Source organism: Artibeus jamaicensis, unplaced genomic scaffold, assembly GCF_021234435.1.
Source record: "Artibeus jamaicensis isolate MK-2021 breed Jamaican fruit bat unplaced genomic scaffold, CSHL_Jam_final contig_525, whole genome shotgun sequence".
Taxonomy (NCBI): domain Eukaryota; kingdom Metazoa; phylum Chordata; class Mammalia; order Chiroptera; family Phyllostomidae; genus Artibeus; species Artibeus jamaicensis.
The window spans coordinates 11,135,055-11,152,344 of NW_026521874.1; the positions used below are offsets into that span (position 1 = coordinate 11,135,055).

Sequence of the window (17,290 nt, forward strand, 5' to 3'; positions counted from 1 at the left end):
CCTCAGGGCCTTTGCACATGCTATTCCTTCTGCCTGGAACCTTCTATCCACAACCAATTCCTTCTCCTTTTGCTCAAATGTCACCTCCTCAGGGAGGACCTCCTGGACTGCTTCATCTAAAGATAGGCTCACCCCAGTGACTCTTCAATTCACTTCTTTCACGTTCTCCTGTCCCTTATCATTACTTTGTCTGTTTTCTATGTCCTGTCATGAAAACAAGCTCTTCAGGGGCAGGACTCCTGTGGCCTCATTCACCCTCTTACCCCTGCTCTCCAGCCCTGTAGGTGGCACACAGCACGAATGAACTAGTGACTAGGATTCTCTGAAGCCCTGGGGACCCACCTGCTGCTATGGTCAAGGGGGGAATCTGTACCCAGGGCTCCTTCCTGGAGCCTCCAAGGTAGAGATTCCTCCCAGTCCCTGAGCAGCTCAAACCTCAACCTCATAGGTCTCTGATCCTTTCCATTGGGCACTACCAAAGCAAAGAGACCTAGGAAGATGGTGGCCACGGTGGGACAATCTGACATCCCTGACAGAGGCCAGCCTGCCTGGGTTTGAATCCCAGCTCACTAACTGTAGCACAGGCAGGCAATTTCACTTTTCTGAGCCCCAGTTACCTCTGCAAGGTGGTGATAAGAACAAGGTTAAGTGGCCTGATAACATGTAGTGTGTATATGTAGTGAGTAAACGGTTGCTATTATGAGTTATCCCATTTGACAGATGAGCAAACGGAGGCTCAGAGAGGCAAACTGACTTGTCCAAGGTAACTCTTGCAAAACAGTCAGGCCAAGACTTAGACCCGGGTCCTGCCAACCCCACACTCTGCACGGCACCCTGGAGGCTGCACGCCTGCCCTTCTGACCCGCCACAGTCACTCTGGCTGTTCACTTCGCCATCAAGTCACCTCCGTGCAGTACTCCAGTGAACACAGGGGTGTACGAACGTGTCAAACCGTTTCCTCCTCCAGTGAGATATTTATTGTTAGCTCCATTCCACAGCTGAGGAAACTGAGGCACAGGGAGGCTGAGCAGCTTCTCGAGGCTGCCTGGAGAGTAGTGACAGAGCTGAGACTCCCACTGAGACGGATGGCCCCGATAGCCCCCACTGAGAGCTCAGCTCCCCTGCACACGCGTGGGTGGGCCTTCAGGGTGGTCTCCCAGCTCCACAGCCTTGGACGCACTGAAACCCCAGAGCCCAGCGAGCTGAGACCCCAAATCCCTGAACATCCTATAGAGCCTGGCATGGGTGGGAGGCAGATGTGGGTGGAACTTGCCCTGTGCTGGGCCCTCTTCCCCTGCTGTGGAGCCAGGGGTCCCGGGACTACCTTGTCTGTCATTTACTGGGCAGTGACTGTAGGCCAGGCCCAGGAAGCCTGTCCCCTCTTTGAACCGCATTCAGTTCTCCCAGGAGCACTACGGGGGTGGCAAGGGATTGCCAGTGCGGGTTTCCTGCCCTGTTCCAGCAGCGGGGTGCAGTGGTGAGACTGGAACCCAGGTCCCTTTGATTTTTTGGCCTGTGAGAGCGAAAACTGGGGATACCTGGAGACTTGGTCTCTTAGTTCTGAGCTGGAGAGACTGTCCCTGAACTGAAGAGCCAAGTCCTGGAGACTGTGTGTGTGTGCGTGTGTGTGTGCGTGTGTGTTGGGGGTGAGGAAACAGAGAGGCAGGGAGACCCAGAGACCACACTCGGGGCAGTGACAGTGCCAGGAGAGGCCCTGCGGAGAGGAAGGCTGGGCCCAGTCTCTCTGGGGAAGAGCGGAGGAGGAGGGTGGGGGCGCAGCCCAGCTCCAGAGTCAGATAAACATGTTTGCCGTGGAGCAGGAGGCTGGACTTTGCCCCGCCCTGCCCTCCCAGCTCTAACTGGCGCCCAGGGAGCGGGCGTGGTGGAAAAGCGGGGAACCCAGGAGACCCTGAAAGCAGGGAGACAGTGGAGCTTGGGGAGAGGTCTGGTGGAGGGGGGAGGGGTCCGCGCAAAGTGAATCCCGGCGAATTCACTCTGACAAGTGCGGCTCACTGCCTGAGCCTCAGTTTTCTCACCTGTGAAATGGACATAGGAGTCATTGTAGGATTTAAATGACTGGCTCTTGACACAGCATCTGGCTCACAGAAAATACTCAGGAAACATTAATTCTCTGAGCCATCATATTTATACAGACGGCATGTGGCTGTACTGACTGCCAACCACTTTCTATGTATCTGCCCCTGCCTTCCTTCCCTCCCTGCCCAGATGGGAACTGCTGATAAAAATGGAAGAAGTCAGAGGGCCAAAGCCGGTGAAAGGCTCTGGGCTCCGGAGTCTCAGATGGGCATTGTCCAGGAGACAGGCAAAGCTGGTCCTCTGAGAACCAGGAGAAGGGCCCGGGGGAAAAAGGCAGTGTGGGTTGGGAGGGTGGGTTTCGGAGCCCTGCAGGGCTGGTTTGCTTTCAGTATTTTAGAATTCCGTTTTAAATATCCTCTATGCATGTGTCGAATGTTAGGTAACATGTTTGATGATTTAAAGAGCAGGGGAGAGTGACAGAAAACGGCCCCTCTCCCGGTCCCTCACACCCCCTCCCCTCCCGAGGCCACCAGCGTTACCACGTCCTCTGTGTCCTTCCCCTATTTCATGCAAACACAAGCAAATGTGTAGGAATCTTTTATCTCACTTTAAACTTTACACAGAGAGCGGCCCAGCAAACCTACCAGACGGACTCTGCCCTGTTGGGCGCACGTAGCGCTTCCTGGGGGGGCTTTCGCGGTTGCTCCACCGGAGGCGCTGCACTTGGGTTCCTCTGCATTATTTTGCTGGACGCTTAGGGGGTTTCCGATCACTGGCTGTGGCCACGTCCAGGGTGACGCATCACTTCCTACACATGCCACTTGCCTCGCGGGCATGTATCATAAGTCTCGGATTCTAGAACCCACTGCTGATTCAAGAGTGTGAGAAGGGACTTCCGCCAAGATGGAGGCATAGATGGATGTGCCGTGCCTTCTCACACAACCAAGTTTAGAGACAACTGAATATTAGCAACAGAAAACACAGCCAGAACACGGAAAATTGAACTTTTCGGAAGTCCGTTAACAACAAATTCTTCAGCCTGACCGGTAAGGGGCGAAACCAGCAGCTGGCGGAGCAGGGTTGCACAGGAAAACTCGGTAGGACGGACTCAGGCGCGGAATCCAGAGGCGCGGAATCCAGGCGCAGGGTTGGACCTGGTGAGCGACCGAGCGAGCGACGAAGCGAGCGACCGCGGGGGAGACAGCGGGGGGTGCGGTGCTGCGTGTTGACTGTGGTCAAGCATTTGTGCGTGGGCGTACAGGCGAGGGAGTGGGCGGTTGGACCGGGCCAGCGGGTCCCCGCGGCAAGCGGCAGTGGAGGGCGCCGCCATTTCCCTGCTCTGACCCCACCTCCACATACAGCGTCATAACCCAGCGACTCTGAGTGGCCCGGCCCAGGTGAACCACCTAAGACGCTAATCCTCACCCAGCTGTGAGAAACAGCAGAGGGGGCCGCCATTTCCCCGCTCTGACCACGCCCCCACATACAGCGTCACAACCCAGCAACCTGGGAGTCCAAGGCGCTGCTTCTCACACTTAAAGGGTGCGAACAGACCAAAAATGTCGCAAGAAGATCTCAGAGCCCCAGAGCCAATAGATCTAAGCGATGAAGAAATAGCAAAACTCTCAGACGCACAGTTTAAAACATTGGTCATCAGGATCCTCACAGAACTGGTTGATTACAGCCACAAATTAGACAAATATATGAAAGTGAAACTAATTGAAATGAATGGAATTGCACAGGACACCAACAGCAATGAAAAGGAAACTGGGACTCAAATCAATGGAGTGGACCAGAAGAAAGCAAATAATGGCCAAACAGAAAAGAGTCAAGAAGCAAGAATTCAAAGAAATGAGGAGAGTCTTAGGAACCTCCAGGACATCTTTAAACGTTCCAACATCCGAATTATAGGGGTACCAGAAGGGGGGAAAGGCACAGCCACCAGTGGAAAACTTATTTGAACAAATAATAAAGGAGAATTTCCCCAATCTGGCAAAGGAAATAGATTTCCAGGAAATCCAGGAAGCTCAGAGAGTCCCAAAGAAGTTGGACCCAAGAAGGAACACACCAAGGCACATCATCATTACATTAGCCAAAATTAAAATGAAGGAGAGAATCCTAGAAGCAGCAAGAGCTAAGGGGACAGTCACTTACAAAGGAGTCCCCATCAGACTGTCAGTGGATTTCTCAAAAGAGACCTTACAGGCAAGAAGGGGCTGGAAAGAGGTATTCCCAGTCATGAAATCCAAAGACCTACAACCAAGATTGCTCTATCCAGCAAAACTTTCATTTACAATGGAAGGACAGATAAGGTACTTCTCAGATAAGATCAAATTCAAGGAGTTCATCATCACCAAGCCCTTATTATATGAAATGTTAAAGGGACCTATCTAAGAAAATGAAGATAAAAAATATGAACAGTGAAAGGACAGCAAACTCATAGTTATTAAGAACCACGCCTAAAACGAAAGCAAACTAAGAGGACAGCTAGATCAGGAGCAGAACCATAGAAATGAAGATCTCAAGGAGGGTTAGCAACAGGGGAGTGGGAGGAGGAGAAGGGGAGAGAAGGTACAGAAAATAAGTAGCATAGACAGTAGATAGAAAATAGAAGGGGGGGCAAGAATAGCATGGGAAATATAGAATCTAAAGGACTTGAGACACATGGTCATAAACTAAAGGGGGGGTAATGGTGGGGATGGGGTAGGGTGGAGGGGAATGAAAGGGGGAATAGAAGAACTGTAACAGCATAATCAATAAAAAATTTAAAAAAAAAAAAAAAAGAGTGTGAGAAGGCAGGCTCTGGAATCTGGGAGACTAGGTTTAAATCCCGGCTCAGCATTGGAGCAGCGGGCTGCTTTTCTCTGACATGTGTTTGTAACAGGGGCTCAGGACGGTGAGGGCTAGATGGCCTGGCTGAGACAGAGCAGGAAAGGAAGAGAGAATCTGTGTAGTAGAGGCGCCCTGCCACATCCATCCCCTCCTCAGCAACCAGAGGACAGGAACACCACCCGAGGACGGCCTCAGAGAGACTCCCGCCCCAGAGAGTGGGCTTCTGGTCCTCCAACTCGCATACTTTTCTTCCAGCAAGTCCTCTGAACGCCAGCCCATGACACTTCCCCTGAGACTTTGTTGCAAACCAGCTGCCTGCCCCCGTGCTGGGGGTAGACTGGCTGGCCGGGGCCACTGCCTCGGGTTGAGTGCAGACCGTCAGGGTCAGGACGCATTTCAGCCCCATGTGGTTGTATCCAGTAGGTGAGCTTAGAACTGAATCCCCTCAGCTGGGATAGGGGCTCTGCTGGGCTGGCCCTGTGACCTTGGGCGAGGGATGCAAGTGACACAGTGCTCTTAGCTTCAGTGGCCCAGGCTGCAAAGTGAAAGAATCATATTTCTCTCCTTTTTCAGACCTAATTTTTTTCCAGTAGGTCTCCCTCATCCATCCATCCACCCTCCCACCCAACTGTCCATTCAGTCTACCATCCATCCATCCACCCACCCTTCCACTTGCCCACTGGTCCACTCATCTACCACCTGTTTACCTGCGTACCTGTCCATCTGTCCATCCATCTACCCACCTATCCATTCACTCATTCATTCATGCAAACACCAAGCACATAATGTATGTCAGGCCTATTTTGGGAGCTTTACAGTCTCTCTCAGTGGATTAGACACAGTCCAAATAACCTTTCCGGGTGGGTTAAGAGGTCTCAAAAGGAGGCACAAAGGTGAGAACTGTCCCCATCAGGCCTGTGCTGCTTCCGGTGGCAGTTTGTTCATATGTCTGTGTGACCATTTCTAAACGTTTACCTGTTCTGGAGTCTGTGCGGGGCTGGCTGGAGCCTGTGACCATGTTTCTCCCATGTCTGTGTCCCCATGTCCACGTGTCAGTGTCCCTGTGTCCTGGCACATGTGCCCCTGAGTCAGGGTGCAGGCCCTGGGCTCCACACCAGCTTTCGCCCGCAATCCCTACCCCCAGGGTGGGCGGGGGTCCTAGCACCCAGGGCCCCAGGGAGCAGGCCCTGACCTTGCCTTCCTCCCAGGGAGGACCCGTGGCGTGTGGCGAAGATGGTCAAGTCCTACCTGCAGCAGCACAACATCCCACAGCGAGAGGTGGTCGACACGACCGGCCTCAACCAGTCACACCTGTCCCAGCACCTCAACAAGGGCACCCCCATGAAGACGCAGAAGCGCGCCGCCCTGTACACCTGGTATGTCCGCAAGCAGCGAGAGGTGGCCCAGCGTAAGTAACAACCAACTGCAGCCCTGTCTTCCCTGGCAGGCCCGGGACTGTCTGCAGCTTGAGGGTGGGGGCTGGAAGCTTCACCCCCCCTATTACTCAGACAGGCAGACTCAGGGGGCATCAGGGGGACTCAGTCAGCCTTTATTCCCTATTCTGTGCACAGCCCTCTGGGGGATGGAAGTCAGGTTGGTTTTGGGCATCCAAAGGTGAATAAACTGGGCCCCTGCCTTCCAAGAGCTGTGTGGTGGAGAAGGGGAGGCGGTCATTACCATACAGTGAGACATGTAATGTAACGTGATAAGGAGAACAGCAGGAGCTGTAGTTTCCGGCCCCCTCTCGGTGCGCTGGCTCAGTGCAGAGTGCCACAGGAAGTATACTTCGAGGTGTTGAGCTGGTGGTGGAGCTGGGGGGAATCTATTCTTCCTCAGGGTGGCAGGGGCATCAGGAAGGCTCACACTAGGAGTATGACATTTAGACTAAATCTTAAAGTGTGGGTCGAATTTTGACCCATGGAGATGCAGGGAAGGGTGTTTCAGGCAGAAGGAACAGCATGTGTAAAGGCTCAGAGACGAGGTACATGCTCAGGGAATCATCCACTGCCAACCCAGCACGACCTGGGCGCACTGTCTTTCAGGGAAGAGTGGATTTCCTCCCTCGGGCCTCGTACCCCGCCTGAGTGCACTTTCATACTTTTGAGCCTGTCTATGTACAAAATAACTTCTATTATTTCTTTTTATTAATTACACAGGTTTTTAAAAGGCAATACACATTGAGTTTTTAAGAAAAAGAAAACAAAGGTTTTATGATAACAATTTGATGACCTTCTAAAGCAGCCACTGGTGTTCTCAGTCTTGCCAACATCTTTCTAGAGGATATACTAGCCAAATCCTTGTATCCTGGACTCAGAATCTCCCTCCCCTTTCATAAAATTTCCCTGTCATTTGTCTGTCCTACATTCTTGGTGGCCTGCTCAGGGATAATCTGAGGGACTAGTTTCCACAAAAGTGGAACCAACTGACAAGGGCTGCTGGGGTATCTTCTCTCCTGGCGAACGCTACACTTTAAGCTCCATTTCCACGTCCGGCATGTTGAACAGAGCTCTGAATCTACTCAGGAGATACAACTCAATTTTCCTGTCCTACTCCACAACCCTATAACATTTTTCCTTTTTCTAATCCTTACCTAAGGATATTTTTTTTTAATTTTTAGATTTTACTTATTTATTTTTAGAGAGAGTAGAAAGGAGGGAGGAAAAGAGGGAGATAAACATTGATGTGTGAGAGATACATTGATTGGTTGCCTCTCACATACCCCCCAGCTGGGGACCTGGCCTGCAACCCAAGCATGTGCCCTGACTGGGAATCGAACCAGAGACCTCTAGGTTTGCAGGTCGGCACTCAATCCACTGAGCTGCACCAGTCAGGGTCCAAGGATAGTCTTTATAAAAACCGATTTTAGAGAGAGAGCGAGAAAGGGGAACAGGGGGAGGAAGAGAGAGAAAGAGAGAAACATCAATATGACAGAGAAACATTGATCAGTTGCTTCCCGTACATGCCCCAACTGGGCACTGAATCTGCCATGTAGGTATGTGCCATGACCAGGGATCGAACCCACAATCTTCTTGGTGCACAGGATGATGCTCCAACCAACTGAGCCACTCAGCCAGGATGGAAATTATTTTTTAAAAAAATTTTAAAGGAAAGATATTGAGCCTCCCTGTACCTCACCTATAAAATGGGATGGCATACATGTCAAATGTGACAAGTGCTGATGCTTACCTGGAGCCTCGTGAGATTCTATCCTGGCTCAGCAGAAAACCATGCAGGGGTTGATTAGTAATGCCTGCCATGGACACAGGCACGTGTGCTGTGTATCCGTCATCTCTGGCCTCGATGATTTCTACGTCTAACTGTGCACTCCTCTGGCCCAGCAAGCACCCTGGGCATGAGAAAGAATTGGGAGCACGGTCACAACCCGAGACGGGAAGGAGGGAGTGGCTGGGGCCCTGCTCACAGCTCTCTGTGTCCACAGAGTTCACCCATGCCGGGCAGGGTGGGCTGATGGAGGAGCCCATGGGAGATGAGCTGCCGACCAAGAAGGGACGGAGGAACCGTTTCAAATGGGGCCCGGCCTCCCAGCAGATCCTGTTCCAGGCCTATGAGAGGCAGAAGAACCCCAGCAAGGAGGAGCGAGAGGCACTGGTGGAGGAGTGCAATAGGTAGAAGGGCTGGCAGGTAGCAGGGCGGGCTGTGGTGGGGCAGGGAAGGCCGTGGGAGGGAAGGGCGGCTCTCAGTCTTGGGGGGGCACCCCAGTTTCCACTCCTGCTCCATGTCCAAAGCCTAGCTCTGTACCTGGCACACTCCCCACAACCCAAGCAGCTCGTGCGAGGGCGCTCATCTCATTCATCCTCACTGCAGCCCAATGGCAGTTCTGTCACTTTATGATTGGAGACTCTCAGAGAGGCTAAGTCACACACAAGGTTGCACAGCAGGAGTGGGACTGAAGCCCAGGTCTGCTAGCCTCAAACGCTCAAGGAGAGCCCTGCTCCTCCGGACTCTCCCCGCAGCCCCAGGAGAGGGTTCCTTTGTGCATGGCCGGGAGGCTCACCAGTGGCTATTTCTGCAGGGCTGAGTGCATCCAGAGAGGGGTGTCACCATCGCAGGCTCAGGGGCTGGGCTCCAACCTCGTCACAGAGGTGCGTGTCTACAACTGGTTTGCCAATCGGCGGAAGGAAGAAGCCTTTCGGCACAAGCTGGCCATGGACACTTACAGCGGCCCGCCTTCAGGGCCAGGCCCGGGCCCCGCGCTGCCTGCCCACAGCTCCCCGGGCCTGCCCCCATCGGCCCTCTCCCCCGGTAAGGCCCACGGTGAGTGCTGTGTGGGCAGGGGGATTGGGACAGTGGGTGGAGGGAGCCAAGGGGGACGTGGGAGAGTTGGGGAGCACCACCCCAGGTGGCGAAAGGCGCCCAAACCTCTTAGCACTTCGGTTTGGGTCCACTCCATTCTATTTACACGACTCTATCCACGCCACTCTTCTCCATTCAGCTGACACACCCCGTCATCCTCTCCATTCCGGTCTATCCACCCCGTTCCACCCACTGATCTGAGTCACTTCAGTTCAATCCATTCACTTCCGATGAAATCCACTCAACTCATTTCAGGTCAATTCAATTCCATTCTATTCCATTCAACTCACTACAACACAGCTTGTTCCTTCAAACTTGGTACAGTTTAACCCAATCCGATTCCCAACAGACTCAGTTTAAATATAATTCAAGGAAATTCAGTTAATTTTGTATAGCTCAGTTCAATTCAGTCCAATCTGATTTGATTCCATTCAATTCAACTCAAGCTCGATTCAGTTCGGGTTCAGTCCAACTGGATTCAGTTTCATTCAACTAATTCCTGTTCTTTCTATGCAATTCAGTTTGCTGCAGTTGAATGTATTCACTTCCGTTCGGTTCGGTTTAGCTTTTATTGAGCACCTACTGTATGTCAGGTGTAGCCCTGGGCAGTGGGGCCGTGGAGCTAGTAAAATGCAGCCCTTGTGTTCAGGGCTTGGAAGAAGCTGGCCCAGGGCCTGGCGGGAGGCCAGGCATGAAAGCGAAGTTTGCTGGCTGCATGAAGAAGAATGGGGCAAGGGGCTTAAGCAGACCGATGCGGTTTGGAGCAGTGAGGGCCCTGGAGGGCAGGCCAATGGGGTGCTGAGACTGGCTACTGCTCCTGCCCCAGGTGTGCGCTATGGACAGCCTGCCACCAGTGAGGGGGCAGAAGTGCCCTCCAGCAGTGGCGGGTCCTTGGTGACCGTATCGACACCCTTGCACCAAGTGTCCCCCACAGGCCTGGAGCCCAGTCACAGCCTGCTGAGCACTGAAGCCAAGCTGGTGAGTGTGCCTCCCCCTCTTCCCCTGGCTGGGAGAAGCAGTCCCCAGGGAAGCAGTGGGGGGCTCTGTCCTAACTCAGCTTGGCTTTCCCTCCAAGGTCTCAGCAACAGGGGGTCCCCTGCCTCCCGTCAGCACCCTGACAGCACTGCACAGCTTGGAGCAGACGTCCCCAGGCCTCAATCAGCAGCCCCAGAACCTCATCATGGCCTCCCTTCCTGGGGTCATGGCCATTGGGCCTGGGGAGCCCGCCTCCCTGGGTTCTACATTCACCAACACAGGCACCTCCACCCTGGTCATTGGTAAGCTGGTAGGATGGGGAGCATCTGGGTGGGGCCCCCTTTGCACTGCTGTGGAACCCAGGGCTCCAGGGAACTTAGTTAGACCTACTTCCTGCTGATATAATGAGCCAGAGGCTCAGAGAAGGGGAGTGACTTGCCAGGGCCACCTCAGTTAATGACAGGTTCTAGTGCAAAGGTACCTCCTGTCTGTCACAACTCCTCCCCCAACCCACTAGCTCTGGGGGGAAGGGAGGGCACCCCAGAGGGCCTGGGGAGGCAGTGGATGCAGTAGTCTGGCTGACCCCCGCCCCTCCTGCTCCAGGCCTGGCCTCCACGCAGGCACAGAGCGTGCCGGTCATCAACAGCATGGGCAGCAGCCTGACCACCCTGCAGCCTGTCCAGTTCTCACAGCCGCTGCACCCGTCCTACCAGCAGCCACTCATGTCTCCTGTGCAGAGCCACATGGCCCAGAACCCCTTCATGGCCACCATGGCCCAGCTGCAGAGCCCCCACGGTGAGCACAGGGGGAGGGGTGATCTCCATGCGAGTGTGCTGTGTGCGAGTGGATCACATCTGGGTGTTCATCGGTGTTCAAGGTGCACACCCATGTCTGAGGACACAGGTCCCAGTCTCTCTCTGAGCCCTTGGGGCTGTATATATTTTGGAATTCACTACTTTCAGATTTTCGAAAGGTACGTTGGTGAACACACCATAGATTACATAACTTTCCCAGTCGGGTTTGGGGGTCACACTCTCACCAAGCACTATGATTTGATTTCTGCAGCAAAAGGTAAAATTCCAGCAAGTATATATATATTTTTATGGGTCATACATACAAGTTCTTTCGCTTCCACATTTCCCATACTATTCTTAACCCCCCCATCTGTTTTCTACCTACCATTTATGCTACTCATTCTCTGTACCTTTCCCCCCTCTCTTCTCCTCCCACTCCCCCACTGATAACCCTCCATGTGATCTCCATTTCTGTGGTTCTGTTCCTGTTCTAGCTGTTTGCTTAGTTTGCTTTTGTTTTTGTTTTAGGTTCGGTTCTTAATAATTGTGTTTGTTGTCATTTTACTGTTTATATTTTTATCTTTTTCTTAGATAAGTCTCTTCAACATTTCGTATCAGAAGGGCTTGGTGATGATTAACTCCTTTAACTTGAACTTATTTGGGAAGTGCTTTATCTGCCCTTCCATTCTAAATGAAAGCTTTGCTGGATAGAGCAATCTTGGATGTAGGTCCTTGCCTTTCAAGACTTGGAATACCTCTTTCCAGCCCCTTCTTGTCTGCAAGGTTTCCTTTGAGAAATCAGCTGACAGTCTTATGGGAACTCCTTTGTAGGAAACTGTTTCCTCTTCTCTTGCTGCTTCTAAGATTCTCTCCTTCTCTTTAATCTTGGGTAATGTAATTATGATGTGCCTTGGTGTGTGCTTCCTTGGGTCCAACTTTTTGGGGACTCTCTGAGCTTCCTGGACTTCCTGGAAGTCTATTTTCTTTGTCAGATTGGGGAATTTCTCCTTCATTATGTTGTCAAATAAGTTTTCAGTTTCTTGGTCTTCCCCTTCCCCTATAATTCAGATGTTGGAACATTTAAAGATGTCCTGGAGGTTCCTAAGCCTCTCCTTGTTTTTTGTTTTTTGTTTTTTTAAATTTTTTTTATTGATTATGCTGTTATAGTTGTTCTATTCCCCCTTTCATTTCCCTCCACCCTACCCTCCCATCCCCACCATTACCCCCCCTTTAGTTTATGACCATGTGTCTCAAGTCCTTTAGATTCTATATTTCCCATGCTATTCTTGCCCCCCCATCTATTTTCTATCTACTGTCTATGCTACTTATTTTCTGTACCTTCTCCCCCCTTCTCCTCCTCCCACTCCCCTGTTGCTAACCCTCCTTGAGATCTTCATTTCTATGGTTCTGCTCCTGATCTAGCTGTCCTCTTAGTTTGCTTTCGTTTTAGGCGTGGTTGTTAATAACTATGAGTTTGCTGTCCTTTCACTGTTCATATTTTTTATCTTCATTTTCTTAGATAGGTCCGTTTAACATTTCATATAAGGGCTTGGTGATGATGAACTCCTTGAATTTGATCTTATCTGAGAAGCACCTTATCTGTCCTTCCATTGTAAATGAAAGTTTTGCTGGATAGAGCAATCTTGGTTGTAGGTCTTTCTTGGATTTCATGACTTGGAATAATTCTTTCCAGCCCCTTCTTGCCTGTAAGGTCTCTTTTGAGAAATCAGCTGACAGTCTGACGGGAACTCCTTTGTAGGTGACTGTCCCCTTATCTCTTGCTGCTTCTAGGATTCTCTCCTTCATTTTAGTCGTGGGTAATGTAATTATGATGTGCCTTGGTGTGTTCCTTCTTGGGTCCAACTTCTTTGGGACTCTCTGAGCTTCCTGGATTTCCTGGAAGTCTATTTCCTTTGCCACATTGGGGAAGTTCTTTTTTATTATTTGTTCAAATAAGTTTTCCACTTGCATTTTCTCTTCCCCTTCTGGTACCCCTATAATTTGGATGTTGGAGTGTTTAAAGATGTCCTGGAGGTTCCTAAGCCTCTTCTCATTTTTTTGAATTCTTGTTTCTTCATCCTTTCCCATTTGGTCACTTTTTTCTTCCCTCTGGTCCACTCCATTAATTTGAGTCCCAGTTTCCTTTCCATCACTGTTGGTTTCCTGTGCATTTCCCTTCATTTCAATTAGTTTATCCTTCATTTGTTCCTTTAATTTTTTACTAAAATCAACTAGTTCTGTGAGCATCCTGATCACCAGTGTTTTGAACTGTGCAGCTGAAAGTTTGGCTATTTCTTCATTGCTTAGACTTATCGGCTCTGGGGTTTTGAGTTCTTCTTGAGCCATAATATTTTGATCTGCTCGCACCTGTTACGTTCTGAGGAGCAGAGCCTAAGGTGTTCACCAGGGCGGGGCCACCCAGGTCACTGGGTTGTGATGCTGTATGTGGGGGCGGGGTCAAAGGGGAGCAATAGCGGTCCCCTCTGCTGCTTTCCGCTGCTGGGGCCTGTGCAGTCTGACTCAATGCTTACTCCTTCGCTGGTTTATCTGTGCGCGAATGCATGACTGCGGTCAGCCTGCTGCCTTTCGCCCTCTGTGGGTCCGCATGTTGCTACTCCACACCTGGGATCCACCCACGGCTGCCTGTGCACCTGGGTCACATGCCCGGGTCAGTCCAGTGGATCTTTTCTGCCCGACCCTGCTCTGCTGCTGGCTTTGCCCCTCTTACCCGTCTGGCTGAAAGGTTTGTTGTTGTCAGACTTCGCATAATTCAATTTTCTGTGTTTTGGCTACTTTTTTTTTTTTTTTTTACTAAAACTCTGTTGTCTTTAAACTTGGTTGTGCGAGAAGGCACAATGTTTCCACCTACGCCTCCATCTTGGCGGAAGTCTCTCCCACTCCCGTTGTGTTCAGGCGGTAGGAGGAGATGGGTTTGGGTTCCTGGCCTTTCCCAGGCTTCTCTCCACCCAGCCAGGCTGGGCAGGCCCTGGAAGTTGGGGAGAGGGTCCAAACCCTCTATCTGGAGCTCCGTGTTGGAAATCAGCCCGAGTCCCATCAGGCCATTCCCAGGTCTCGCACCCCACCTCCCCCAGAGCACCCAGCCCTGAGGCCTCCTGGGAGATGTCCGGCCGAGCCCAGGGTGCCACATCTGTATCCTTCTCTCTCTTCCTCTGTCTTCTCCCTCCCGCACAGCCCTTTACAGCCACAAGCCAGAGGTGGCCCAGTACACCCACACGGGCCTGCTGCCCCAGACCATGCTCATCACCGACACCGGCAACCTCAGTGCCCTGGCCAGCCTCACACCCACCAAGCAGGTAAGGCCCAGGGCTGCCCCAGCCCCTCCCTCCGGCCCCTCCTCAGAGAACCCCCTGGGGACTCAGGAGGCTGCTGTGTTCCCCAGGTCTTCGCCTCAGACACCGAGGCCTCCAGTGAGTCTGGGCTTCACACGCCAGCATCTCAGGCCACCACCATCCACATCCCCAGCCAGGACTCTGCTGGCATCCAGCAGCTGCAGCCTTCCCACAGACTCAGCGCCAGCCCCACAGGTGCGCAGCCGTGCCCCGCCCTCCCCTCTGCTGTGTGGGCAGCACGTGGGACAAACGGGGTGCGGGGCAGGAGGCGGATGTGGGAGGGCACCCTGTGCTCCCCTGGAGTGAGTCAAGAGGGGTGTGAAAAATGGGAGCATCTTACAGAAACATCTCATCGACCTGGTTGAGGAACAGAACGAAGTCATGGAAGAGGAGGAAATTGGGTGGATGGGGGCCAGAAGTGGCTCACGGGTGTGCCGGTTTGGTTTAGGGTTTAGCATTTTTTGAATCATTGCCAACACTTAAAAACCAGGGGCTTTCACAAAGAAATCCAGACTTCTCGGGGGAAATTGGAAGGACTCATGTTCCCACACAGTGACAGAGTGTGGGCTTACCAGGCTACCGCGTCCTACTCAACCCATTCATTTCCCACCCCTGCAATCTAAGTCTGCAACCTACAAGGTCACAGTGCAGACCAGGCAGGTTACAGCCAGGCTGCTGCTGGGCTCCAAGGCCTGGGGCTGCTGCTTACTGAGTGAGTGACTCTGGGCAAGTTGCCCGCCCTCTGCGAGACTCCGGTTCCTCCACGCAGCCCTGGTGGCTGCAGAGACAGTTACCAAGGGATTCGTGGTCCAGGCTCCCTGCTTTCCCCACGAGGCACATGTCATCATCCCCATTTTACAGATGAGAAAGCAGACACTTGAGGTGAGGGACTTGGCCTCGGCTCTGACAGCTACGAGGTGGCAGGGTCAGGACTTGAACCCAAGTCCCAACTCTGAGCCTACTCTCTCTTAACCATCTGAATCGGCCAGGCTTCTCCCGAGACAGAGAAGCAATGGGAATACATGTACATTTAAGGAAGTGGTTCACACGACACAGCAGGGGAGGGGGCTGGCCGTGCAGGCAGGAGTGGACGCTGCAGTCCTGCTCCTGCTCCCGAGGCCTTCAACTGATTGTGCAAGGCCCACCCACATTACTGAGGGGCATCTCCTTTACCTAAAGGCAAGTGACTGTAGGTGTGAAAACAAAATGCCCTCCCAGCAACCCTTGATTAGTGTTTGGGTCAGTGACTGGGCACTACAGCCTAGCCAAGCTGACACATGTCACTGGGGCTTCTCCCACATTCCCACTAAAACGGCATGGGGAGGCTACTCTCTGGGTGGCCCCAGAGCCCAGCTGGGGGTTAATAAGACAAGGTCCCACCTCTCCTGTCCCAAGCGCCCCCAGGGATGAGTGGGAGGGGTCAGCATGGGCTTGGCGGGCGGCCAGCAGCTTCATTTGCCTCCGCAGTGTCCTCCAGCAGCCTAGTGTTGTACCAGAGCTCCGAACCCAATGGCCACAGCCACCTGCTGCCGTCCAACCACAGCGTCATCGAGACCTTCATCTCCACGCAGATGGCCTCTTCTTCCCAGTAACCACAGCAACCGCCTCCCAGGGCCTGGCACTTGGAGTGTGTACGGCCTGCTGGGGTTGGGGGTGGGGTGGCCAGAACATCTGAGCCGGCACAACTTTTGCTCCCACGGAGCTGCTGCCCTTCCCTGGAAAACCGTGCCTGGGTCCCCACGCATCCCTGCCGATGTCACAGAGGGAGGGTCCTGAGGTGCCCCAATCCGAGCAGGGCTGCTTCAGTGCACAAGGGGGCCTGTGGGGAGTTGGAAGGAAAGCCTGATCCTGGCAGGGCACGGGAGGGGCTGCTCCTGCCACTCTGGGTAAACCTTGTCCCTCGGAACAGAGCGGGACAGGCTTGGGACTCTGGTGCCCCCAGCTTGGGCCTGCAGAGAGCCCCAGCACCCCAAAGGGAACTCTGCCAGCCGCTCTTCTCAGGACACAAGCCTCTGTAACTGTGACTCACTGAGCTCCAAGAGTGGCTCCACCCTGTCACCTTTGCCCTGTCCAGGCCACTCCATCCTGTCCCCCTTCCTTCTATTAACCCACATGCCCACTGGAACCCTCCCCCATGCCCATAACTGAGGGGCTACCCTGCCAGAGGGCCTGCGGCTCAGATGCTGATGGCAAAGGCACAAGAGGCTCTCCAGCTTCCCTCATCCTGAGCCATCCCGTCTCCAGGACCTCATGACCTCCCTTCCAGTTTTCTGGGACAGTTGTTCCCTCGTTCCCAAGCACCACGCCTTCTGATGCCAGCCTGGCTTCCTGCCTCTGCTGAGAAGCCCCTCAAGGCTAGGAAGTCATTCTTGCTCCTGTGGGAGCCTTGCGACTCCGTACCTGGTGCTAAGTCCTGGGGTGGCAGCTCCTCTGGGCTCTGGGGCCCTGCAGACCCTCTGCTGGTCGGGGGAGAAGCTGCTGAGCTCAGAGGGCAGCAAGGCCTGAGCAGCTGGCAGAACAGAGATGCCCAAGAGAAGAGAGGTGACACCAGCAGAGAGGGGCTACCTGTGTAGACCAGACTGATGCCTGGAAGCCTAGGGGCCTGGATGGCTGAGGGATGGGGCGAGGTCCAGGCAGATGCAGCCCCAAAGAGCCTGAGAGTGTACACCCAGGGCTCTGAGGCTGCAGCAATAACCTGGCCCTCGGAGACCACTTCCGTCTCGGGGCTGAGGCAGCATTGCAGCCCCTGCAGCTTGCAGCCAGCTAAGGGCGAGCCTGTACATTATTTAACTTTTAGTAAAGTAAACAAGGAATGTATTAGAAGTTTCTTGCTTGTCCACATGTCACCCGGATGGGCTGGGCAGGCAGGCGGAGGCGGAGGCGGGAGGAGGCAGGTCCAGCACACACACTCCCACACGCCACCGTCTTTCTTGCTCTGCTGTATCTCCAAGGCAAGGGAACAAAGCCAGAACTTTACCTTCACCTTGA

General features: G+C 53.1%; 1 protein-coding gene across 1 annotated transcript in view; it reads left to right on the top strand.

Moving 5' to 3' along the window:
* HNF1A (HNF1 homeobox A) overlaps positions 1 to 17,202 on the top strand; it is a 20,018-nt gene extending 2,816 nt beyond the window's left edge. Inside the window, exons 2-10 of the mRNA XM_037156110.2 lie at positions 6,078 to 6,277; positions 8,309 to 8,495; positions 8,903 to 9,144; positions 10,010 to 10,161; positions 10,259 to 10,460; positions 10,762 to 10,953; positions 14,145 to 14,266; positions 14,353 to 14,497; positions 15,770 to 17,202. Of these exons, the coding sequence (XP_037012005.2) occupies positions 6,078 to 6,277; positions 8,309 to 8,495; positions 8,903 to 9,144; positions 10,010 to 10,161; positions 10,259 to 10,460; positions 10,762 to 10,953; positions 14,145 to 14,266; positions 14,353 to 14,497; positions 15,770 to 15,894 (1,567 nt within the window). The 3' untranslated portion in view covers positions 15,895 to 17,202. The remainder of the gene's footprint in view (positions 1 to 6,077; positions 6,278 to 8,308; positions 8,496 to 8,902; positions 9,145 to 10,009; positions 10,162 to 10,258; positions 10,461 to 10,761; positions 10,954 to 14,144; positions 14,267 to 14,352; positions 14,498 to 15,769) is intronic.
* The last annotated feature ends 88 nt before the right edge of the window (positions 17,203 to 17,290 follow it).